This window comes from Ischnura elegans, chromosome 5 (assembly GCF_921293095.1).
Source record: "Ischnura elegans chromosome 5, ioIscEleg1.1, whole genome shotgun sequence".
NCBI lineage: Eukaryota > Metazoa > Arthropoda > Insecta > Odonata > Coenagrionidae > Ischnura > Ischnura elegans.
The window spans coordinates 84,094,027-84,105,673 of NC_060250.1; the positions used below are offsets into that span (position 1 = coordinate 84,094,027).

The 11,647-nt window shown below is 39.8% G+C and overlaps 1 protein-coding gene across 1 annotated transcript in view; it reads right to left on the minus strand.

The window, feature by feature from the left end:
- The window catches only part of LOC124159737 (cyclin-dependent kinase 11B), a 38,689-nt gene extending 27,042 nt beyond the window's left edge, over nt 1-11,647 (minus strand). The window contains exons 1-4 of the mRNA XM_046535647.1: nt 11,405-11,647; nt 11,002-11,232; nt 6,290-6,834; nt 656-712 (exon numbers count right to left, since the gene is read on the minus strand). Of these exons, the coding sequence (XP_046391603.1) occupies nt 656-712; nt 6,290-6,834; nt 11,002-11,232; nt 11,405-11,529 (958 nt within the window). The 5' untranslated portion in view covers nt 11,530-11,647. The remainder of the gene's footprint in view (nt 1-655; nt 713-6,289; nt 6,835-11,001; nt 11,233-11,404) is intronic.

Below are 11,647 nucleotides of genomic sequence, written 5' to 3' on the forward strand. Positions count from 1 at the left end.
TGTAGCAAACAAATGATGCAATTTACTTGAAGTAGGTAATTTTTAAAATGAAATTATATCCTACAAGGAATCAGGACAGCCTTCTATAAGTTATTGTCACCCAATAGCAACTGAGCTAACTGATAAAACTTCAAGTCTTCCACGTAGCAACAGAAATTGTGAGAGGTCGTGCAGCGAAATGAATCAGCTTTTTGCACACTATTTAAAAGAAACTCATGCCAAAATATAAAGAGGGCAAAAAGTAAGAGATATGTTTTCCTCATTCAAAGAAATCATCATGGAACAGACCCTGACTTCATGTGAAAGTGCACAGATATATCTCTGATTTCCATATGTCCTTGGCTGCCTCTGAACCTAGCAAGCACTGATTTATTTCCCTTTAATCTACCAAAGATTTCTCCAGGATCTAGAAAAATTAATGAGCTGGAGGAAATGCCATATTTGAGGATATTTCCTACGCCTTCTTCTCTTCTCTAATATGGGGTAAGGGTAAATACTCTAATGTTAACTGATGACAACACATGAATCACACCAAAAGAAATCTTTGCTAGATTTATAAGGGAGATAAAACTAATTTCATAGATTCTAAAACAGCCAAAGTCATACTCACCACCCACCCACAGTCACTTCTTATCACATTTAAGTGAATACATACGTGTTTCAGCATAGAGGTGTTGACGAAGGAGTTCATTTTCCGAAACCAGATGTAACTCTGTGAATATTTTTAATGACTTTTATCACAATAATGCTCACTATAGGGATATTTCCTGACATGCATTTCTAAATCATTATCAAAGGCTTGAGGCAACAGACCAACAATTACTGACCCTACAAAAATCATTAAAGAAGTCAAGGATGCATTTAAAAATTTTCAATATCAGATAAACTTGAACAAAAGGCCTATATTATATTCATGGTGAATCCAATATTTTCCATGGCAAATCTTAAAATACCAATAGATTTTAAGTTCTAATACATAATGTGAAGCAGTGAATTTCCCATGCAATAAAAATACCACAGGCTGATTCCCCAAAATAAATCCATGCACAAAGAATGTATTAAATAAATTCAAATGAGAGCACTAGTCCATTCAAATTTCAATGTTTAAGGAACACTGTTTTCTTAAGTACGCAATTCTTCATAGTACATAAAAATCAATATACTTATACATAATTTCTAGCAGACATAATGATTTCTTTTCTTAGAATTCCATAACCTTAAAGAGTATCTTTTGGCACAAAAGGGTAAAGGGTAAGGGTATTTGAATTGAGAGATTATGTAATGATTACAGGAATTTTCACAGCTCATACGGCTATCATTTTATCAAGACAATATAAAAAGTCAAGTTGCAAAAATGTAGAAAAAATTTACTAAAGATTCTTCTGTAGCTTTGAATTTCTGCATTAAACATGTTTAACTGAAGGTAATTACACAATTTTTTACAAATTTACTTTCAATAAGTGAACATGGTTGAAACAGGTTTTCCCGGAATTTATTTTGGTACTGGTTATTTTTGGCAACAGTTCTGTTTCCAACCTCAAGAAACAATAACCTAACCAACCCATCTCTAGCTAAAGTGTTTGTCTACACTAATGCTTAGAAAGGAGAGTAGGTTGATAACAACGTTGAAACGATTAAAACTTCAACTCGATTAGAAACCTGAAAGATCTCCAGTCCCTTAGTTAACCATGTAAGCCTAATGCCATTTATGAAGCACGTTGTAATTCCCAATTAAATTTACAATCAAATGACAGTTTTTCCCAAAAATTACAGACATGTTACATCCATGCAGAGGAGAGTATCCAACGTAAAAAGGTACATACAAGCAAATTAAAATGAATTAAGACAGGTTGAATTTCCCTGAAGTTAAGCCTAACAATCTCTTGACTGAGTATGCAATTCCAAGCCAAATGACAGCATAATATCAAAATACAAGAGAGCATACATTCATACACTGGATTGAAAAGTGACTATTTAGCTCATCACACAGGTATTCATACAACCATTACAAAAAAAGCACATAAGACAAACCCAAAATAAAATATGCATCTCGGTAAGAACAACAGTCCATCATATTTAGACACATGATTTTGAAGTGGTGATCTACCAACAAAAGACTACTTCCTACGACGGGTAAGAGCTAAATTTAGCTATTTGTACAAATTAACACAGACAGTAACCCTGTCTCTAATAATAGTAACCTGTGGTTCTACATCTCAAACTATTTCCTCTCAAGTTACTTCTATCCCTTTGCCTGGGAAAATAATTATTTGGTGTGGTAGTATTCTTTCAAGTATAGAACTATACATATATGTTAATGAGGCTCCATCTTCAAAGTACACCAACCCACCTTTTACATTCTATAAAATACTAAATTATTCTTTAAATAATGAAAAAATTCTTTAAGTACCTCTGGCTAACAACTTTTTAAGTATATATCATAAACTTATTAAGTTGTGTGATGTCATGGTGGATGATTTTTCCATAGCTTGTCAAATTATTATATTTCCTGCACTTGCCATACTGCAACATGGTTCATAATTATTTCTCCTTATCTATTTCTAAAAATACATTTTACAAAGCCAGAAAATATCCGAATCCATAATAGGGTGGTTTCCTATTATTTTTTTATTGCCTAAATCGAAAGATTATTACTCCTGGAGTACGTATTTCGCGCTTTTAGATTTTTAAATGACGATATCTATTTTTCGCGATTAAATGAAAAGTGAAAAATTTCAAGCGCGCAAAAACGCGACGCGTAAGTAGGAAAGTCCGTGCGACGCATTTCTGGTTCCCCCTCTCTCCTTGTGAAGTGACCTTGATCGAGGCTCTGAGCGCTGATAGGACGCAGGATGCTAGCGGATAGCTGAGTACCTTGCTGAATGGTAGCGCTTGGCTTAAAAAAGGTTTATTAATACCTTATCAAACGAAGAAAACTTTCCGACCTTAGCCAGTTTTAATAGGTGATTATTAAGACATGTTTCCCTGAGCTCTGTACCTCATGCATGCATTGGTAACCTCAGACGATGTATAACTCCTATCCTCTCGTGTAGAAACTAGGTCCCTGTGACGTCACGCGGAGTGGAATCGCATGGGCGCCAATCTGGCCTTTTTCAAATGAGGATAAAATTTGACCCTTGCCATTCGTCTAAACCGGTATTTCAAAAACAAAAAAAATTGTGTATTATGAATACACTAATGGTGGGTAACGGATCGCAATCAATGCCTATCGTTTTCTTTGATGAAGGAAACTACCCTATTATAGGATATATATATTAGGGATTGACACTTTTATGCTTGAGCAGGTACATATGGTATTGATAGCATTCGTACCATTCAACAGCTTGTAGTGTAATATTGAGTATGACAGTATCCCTTGAATGAAGTGGTAATGATGATGGTATTCGGGTAAGGGAAACAGCATCACAAAATCAAAAATAATGCTCTACTAGTGGATAATCAGTCGGCAAAATTTTCTGCACTTAAATCATTAACTAATACCATATTAGCTTTGTTTCTTTTGTAATCCATTCCATAAATAACTGTAGTATGAGAGTATGATATACAGTGGAACCTCGTTAAAGCGAGTACGGGCTATAGCGACACCCCTGCTATTACGAGAGATAGCCGATGCACCGTCAATTGACCCTATAATAAGCGTGTTAAAAAATTCGTTTTTACGAGACCCTTTTGGTGTTGGCTCTCGCCATAGCGAGGGTTTCACCGCCGGAAGACTGTCATCAAGACTCCTTAACCTCTGTAATTGCTAGCGATCTGTTAGAAATGAAGTTAATGGAGTGCTCAGTCTCAAATTTATGTGGTAAACTGTCGTTCGATAAATATAATGATTGACGAAACAATGCTTTGCATGATTTTTATTCAGTGCGGCGCTTATAAATTGTTTGAATAGTTAGTCGTTTTTTGAGTAAGGAAATTTAGTGATGCAAAAAAACATCGCCTTTCGCCTGGATTTATGCTTACATTTATCGGATAGATGTTTATCTGTCGCCGCACCACTCCTGTTCCTGTATATCTGTTCGCAACAGGTATATTAGCTATTATTTGCTCCACCCCCGGTAAAGCGACAATTCGCTGTAGCGAGTGTTTATTAGTGCACCGTGGGGTGTCGTTATATCGAGGTTGCACTGTAGGTAGTTATTGTGGCAGTGTGGAGCACGATATGCGGTAATATGATCATGGATCTGGGATCGTCAGGGATTGGTAAGATGGATCAAATTGCTGTGCGAAGTCAGAAACCATTGTCCAGACACAGCTCCAAACAGCCGCATCGCACATAGTAGAATGAGAAGCAGAGGTAGAGGGACACAGTTCCATCACAGCTACACAGTTGTGATATTCAAATATACAGTTTCGGCACAACTGTGCCATCTCACCGTCTCCGACACAAGGAAACAATAAACATAGAGCTCTCGCAAAGGCAATAGACCAGTTATCCTACCACCATGCATCATGCAGCCACAGACACATGCCACTGGATATAAGCATTTAACACAGCCGATATTTTCATAAGCTAAATTGCCCTAGCTCATTGCCAGATATTGACATCAGTCAATGCTGCTCGACTTTTCTTTTCTCTCTTCAAGATTGTGAATGGCCTTGACAGACAGGCATAGAAAAACCTTCTCAAATCAGTATATGAAGACATCACTTTCTCACATGCGTATTACGTAAATCTTAGTCATTGTAATATTTCCACTGACCTTTATTTGAGCACAACGCGTTGCGTTTTTACAGCAATATTCTTAAGTGCCAGGTGCCATTCTCACGTAGTTGTAACAACGTAACGTGTTGTGCTCAAAAAAATGCAGTGGAAATATAGGAATGTTTCATTTAACTAATGTTAATAACTTCACCTACATCATGCCACATATAATACAAGAAACACGTAAATCTTGATTTTCAGGTCCTCAGACTTCCCTGGATAGGATGTAACTATGGCTTCATTTAGTTTCACTAATGACAAAAGCTGTATTCAATGGTAGAAGAATGGACAGAAGTAAAAAAAACTATCGAGCAATGTCACATATTGGTGGTGCGTTGTAGGTGTGGACTGATGTCGACTAGATTTTTTTTCCAACTTGGTCTGTTTTTCAACTGGTATGCACCTAGTAAAACCGGCACAAATCTGAGTTGACTCCTCAGTGAAAAACTCTGTTGTGTATTTACTGTTGAATTAAGATTAGTGTGACTTTCACAAAAAGGTGTCCGAGGCTGAAAGAACAAAGTTTGCATAGCTGCTAGGAATATTTCCTACACTTCCCAAATCTATTTAGTTTCATCATTTCCCATAAAAATTAACTACCATAAAATTTACCTCAGTTTACTGCTCTCTTGAAAAAGACTACCAGGATAAGTCAGACAAACCGTCGACTCATTTTCCAAGTATGTTATTTTGATTGTTAGTAGTAGAGAGTAAAGGACTACTCTATTTTTTACGCAAGCCTGAAACTCTAATGTCATCTTCCTTCACTTGAAAGTGCTATACAGATGGCAGACAAGAGCAAACTGAGGAAGAGGCAACGGAGGAGCACAATAGACAGTCATAAACACTTAGACCTTGGACTGACAACAGAGAAACATACTTCACAAAATACTTTAGTACTATTCCAAATTGACTTGACTAAAAATTATGTGTCATCATTACAGTAGAAGTAACACAATAAATGTAGCAGACAGTCCCCCAATGTACACCAATCCATTGAATACATTGAACGATTAGATCCACCATCAATACCTCAGCTGTGGTAGGATTTGTAACTTTAATTATTCCATATTTATAGTACCCCAACAGCAAAATTTGTTACCCTACCAGCAGAGAACTTATAAAATACATTTTCCCACTAATAAGTTTCCTGAATGATTAAAATCATTGAGAAATCAATGAATACACCAAGGAATAGAACTAAATGTATGTGTGCCAATCATGTTTAATCTCACAATGCTCAAAAAGCATTAAACCCTGTTATAGCAACACAACGGCTGAAAACATGAAGACATTCACAGATAAATGAACATTGGTGTTTCGGAGGATGATAAACAGAGCTAACACAATATATGCCAATCACATGTAATCTTTCAAAGCTCGGACAGAACATATTTTTACTGCATCCACACAATAACTGAGCCAATAGGATATTCACAGACGTGTGAGGAACAGTATTGGGGAGGCTACATTCACACCAAATCTCATTCCTTCCATCAACCTAACAGGAGACACAAGGATCACGGATAGCCACAAGTGCCACTCCAGAATGAACAAGTCACTCACCTGCGAGCAGGAGCCTCTCCCTCCTCTTCTCCTTCTCGACCCTCTCGGCCTTCTCACGCTGCGTCTCCCTCGGGGGTGGCGGGGGCAGTGGTGCCCTCCGCTCCTCCTCCACCTTGCGCCGCTCCCGACTCTGCACCTCCGGCTCCCCCAATTCGCCACCTCCCCTCCCCCGACTACTGCTCCCTCCCTCGCGACTGCTTCCCCCTCCCCCTTCTCTTCCGCTTCCCCCACCACCACCCTCCCTCCCGCTCCCACCTCCCCCTTCCCTCCCACTGCCCGAGCCTTCCTCCCTACTACGTCCCATCCCACCGCTGCTCCCCCCACCTCCGCCGCTTGATGACACGGACGACGCAAGTGCGGCCGCCCGACGCTTCTCCCTGTCGAGCCTCTCCCTCAAGTCCTCCATGATCACGGCATTGCTGCTGCTGCTCATACCGCCAGATTCGCCTCGGTCTCTGTCCTTGCTCCCCGACATGGAGGAGGAGCCACGGTCACGCCCCATGTCCCGTGCCTCGCGTCGGCTCTCTCTAGCCTCTCTCCTCTCCCTATACTCAAGAGAATCAATTGATCAGTGGAAACGAGACTCCAGGGCGGTCTCGCGGGGTTACACTCCCGGGGTGGGGTCTATAAGCCTTCGCTTTTCACCCTCACCATGGAAGGGGGAGGACAAGGAAGGAGAAAGGAAGGAAGAGCGGCCGTGATAGGAGCCCGACAATGCTTCCTGGGATAGGTTAGGAGTGGAAGTGTAGGGAAGAGGAATCCCGCACCATCACAGAGGCGGGCGGTTCTTACTACTAGCGAAACCATGCTTTTTCACAGAAAGAAAAAATTTCCTATGAGGAAGGAAATTTCTACGATTTTCCGTAGATACCTAATCAATTGATCAATGAAGTTGGAGAAAGAGTTCTTGGAATGCGATAGACTTCAGATGTCTTCAATCCCAATTTGTCCTTGGTGGTTCCGAGAAGGGCCTCAAAATGTCCTTAAAGAGAAAAGGAGAAGCCGAAAAACCTGAATAGTGAAACCAACTGCAAGAACCTGCCTGCCATATGTCTCTAACATATCCAACAAAATTGCTAGGATATTAAGAAGGCATAATGTGGAGACAATCCACAAACCAACGGGAAAACTAAAGGCCCTTATCGGAATCACCAAGGACAAATTGGGATTGAAGACACCTGGAGTCTATCAAATTCCGTGAGAATGTGGCCAAGTGTACATCATGGCTAAAAACGGCTGAAGGAACATGAGAGATGCATCAGACTGTACTACCCCAATAAGTCTGCGGTGGCCGAGCATAGCTTAGAAAACGAACACCAGATAAAATTTCAAGACACAGAAATAATATGCCATGCCAACGATTACTGGAACCGTATCATTAAGGAGGCAGTGGAAATCAGACTTTAGAAGAGAAACATGAACAGAGACGCCGGCTTCCATCTAAGCAATGCGTGGAAACCAGCCCTGAAAAAACTGAAGGGAGAGAGGACACGCATTGGCCCAGCCGTCGACCAATCAGAGCCCACCTGACCCCCATGCAACGGTATATCGGACGGACACATCTTGACTTAATCCATTCACCCTGAAGACGATGGCAGACTTCGCCCTCAAAACGTCGGTGCTGAAAAACACTTGGACACGGCTGGAAACCCGAGAACTCTTCCTCCAGTCTATTCGCTGCGAAAACCTTAGATCCTTCATTGATCAATGACGTTTACTCCAATTCCAGGAGATGCATGCACGATAGATGCACCTGACGATGCAGCTATATTATGCATCCTCAATTGGAATCGCCATGATCAAGATGTGGGGCTTTACCCAACACGTAAAGAGCTGGCAAGAAACACAGTCTATTGCAGGCCAAACTACTTATTGGTGGTCCCAAGGCAGGACTCGCAAGACAACTTCTCCTTATGAACAGAGGTCAACTTAGGACAATATTAGGCTTACTCACTGGACACTACCATGTAATGAGATATTTGCATCTCTCGGGAATCACTGGCTCAGACAAATGCAGATGGTGTGAGGTAGAGGAGAAAACAACCTCCATCTACTATTCATGTGTCCCACAGATATGAGGACTCCTAACATACACCTGGGCTCACCATTTTTGGAACCCACCGAGATCAGAGATCTACCTGAGGTAGACCTAATATCTTTTGGCAAGGTTGACTCCATGGTTAATCGATTTGTTGGCGGATAGCACACATGACCACATAGGTCTAAGTGCTTTTGGTGTAGTGCCCCATCACTCCCAACAAACTACATAATTTAATCTAAATGCTATGAAACTCGGGTTGTGCTTTATAAAATATATTAGTGAATCTAACTAAATTTATTCTTTAATTTTCCAATAAGGAAAGGTTTCACACAGCTAAGCCTGAAAATCAGAAACTTGCAAACTTCTTTCATACTCGAAGCCATTTCATGCTGCCCACACAACTAATAGGTTGATATCAACACTTACCTACTCACAATTGTGAAGACACGTAATGAGTGCATAATTCAATTTAAATATGCTACCCACATTTTTTTAACTGAGAAAATAATTGTGTTCGTGACTCATAAAGCTTCGCCGATGAGAAAAATCTGCACACAGGTAAATTCCTATCTGCACATGAAGCCTGCAGGTATGAATAGATTGACAACTCCAGCTATCGAACATTTTAAACGGGATGTCAAATGAGAAGTTGGTTCCATATAAAAACTGCTGCAAACATATTTACTGAGGGGACTTACAAAAAGGCATTGAGCATTTGTTGGAGTTTGATTGGGGTGGCCGGATTTAACTACAGGCCTTGAATACATTTTACATCAATTTCAATGGTTCAAGAAGTTAAGTAAACGGAATTGGGTTGCACGGCCTATATTAGATCGACAGTCAAATTCCGCTTGTCTCTATATGCTGCACATGACCATGGTTGATGATGGCTTATACCACTATGAGAATCTTTAAGAGAGTCTCTTTCTTCTTAATCACCTATATTCCGCTTTCAGCTTTGGTAATCAATTTCCATCCTAAGTGACATGCGGGAGTGGAATCATGTAACACAATGTATGTATGAATTCAAACAAAATAGCACACCGATTGGTTTTCTCTTATCATGATTTGTGGGTTAAGTTGTGGATGGGCGGACATTTGCATGGCACCACAGTCTGGCGAGAGTGACACCAACCTCTGGGTCACTCTGATTGCACCACATATACCATATATAGTATAGACAAACCAAGGTTATACCTCTAACTTCTAATTCTGCAAAATGAAGTACATAGAAAATTTGCAGTCAAGTAGATAGGAATGCGGGTGGTAAAAGAAGGATGAATAATCTAGCTTAAAAATTTCAACCCAGTCAACACAACAATTATGGCCACAGTGTGGCCGAACTGTGGTTTACCTGTGGCAACTATGGCTATGGCTAGCCACAGCTTGCCATACTATGGCCAGACTGTGGTTGCCATGTGGCAAGCCATAGTGTGGCTTGCCAAACACATATGCAACTATGGCCACACTTTGGAAAGCCACAGCTGCCACACATGATAAAGTTTGTTTACGGTTGCTATAGATGCAGACTTGTTGATGAGTTATCAAAATGAGAGTTGGTTGATTTCATTGATATAAAGAAAGTGTGTTAAAGAAAGAATAATATGTATTAAAGGCTTCCACATTATTTATTGATTTTATCTATTTCGGCGTCTTTCCGTGTGTACTGTGATGTTGAAATGTGGGGAAGATTAGATAGACTACCGTAAATGTTGTAATGACTAAGTATGTGATTTTACCTGTTACAGATTGGTCCATAAGCCTAGCTAAAATAACTTGAGGTGGATGATGTTACTGTCTCAAATCCAAGGCAATATTGTAATACTAGCTTATCTGCAATGTTGTTATGTTTTTTTAGTGGCTAACCTAGGCGATCATTAATGGTTATGTTATGTTATTTATGGTGAATTTACTGCAATAATAAAGTACTTACAAACATCATTTACTAAGTAGGAACTTTTATTTGCATTTACCTTTCTGATACTCTATATAGCAAAGTGCTACTTGGGGTATGGGGTGCCAACCAGAAGGCATTTTAACGTATTTATTATTTAAATTGATGGTAAATTAAAATTTTTGGTTCGCAACTAATTTTCTAAAAAATCATTATTTTTGCATTGATGGGCATAGCTAGGATTGAAGGAGGCATAATAATACTAGTAAAAAGGAATTATTATATGTATAAATATTAATATATTAGTAGTGGAGCATTGTGGCTAGCCAAAATGTGGCCATAGTGTGGCTATCCACACTAAAGCCACATTATGGCTAGCCACACTTTGGCCACAGTGTGGCCGGGGGTCAAAACCATTATGGTGCCATAATGGCAACCCACTATGGCCATAATCCTTGCCACAGTATAGCCATAGTGTGGCCACATTGTGGCCATAATTGTTGTGTTGACTGGGAAGCAATTACGTAGTTGAAGCTGTGATATTTAGGCCACAATTCAGCACCCTGAAAGATTTCCAAGGTTTTAAAATACATGTCTCTTAATTGCCACATTCCACAGAGCATGAAAAACAAAACCCCAGAAGGACGATACATATGTTACGAGCAAAGATAGGATTAGTCACACAGAGAAACTTAAATTTTCCTAGGTTATCTCTTTTAGCCCACAGCCTAGCCTTCATGTTCCAAATATTAGAAACTTTGAATGAAGGGAAAATACCTGTGGTGCCTTTTTTCACGATGTCTATCCTCTCGGTCTCGATGTTCTCTATGCTCCCTTGGTCGATGATGGCTTTTACTGCGATGAGAATCCTTGTGAGAGCGTCTTTCTCCTCGATCACCTTTATCTCGTTTTCGTCCACTGCTTCGATCCTTGTGATGTATAGCAGCTTGAGGAGGTTTAATATCCAGTGAGTCGGCAGTGTCTGCCTCATCTTCTGAGGATATACTGCTGAGCAAAATAAAACAACCATTCTCGAATGCATGCACATGAAATAGACCGACGTTTTACCTCAAAGAGTAGGGATAATCGACATAAGAGAGATATCAAAATCGATGAAAAAATGAATGTGTTTAAGAAAACCCTAAAATAATTATGCAAACGAGCTGGCCTTTTCGCTTACCTGAAATTATCGTCTAATTCTTTTTCTTTGGAAGACAGCGGCGATTTCTTCAACGGGCTTTTCCTTATTTCACCGTCTTCACTTTGATCATCCATTTCGATGTCCGAGTCCTCATATTCCGACATTTTCGCCTAATTTTATCAGAAAACACATTTAATCACAAAATACTTGACACAAGGAAAATTGACCAAAATGCCGAAATAAACAAAGTCGCACACAATATGTCTTGTGTTTTTACTTCAT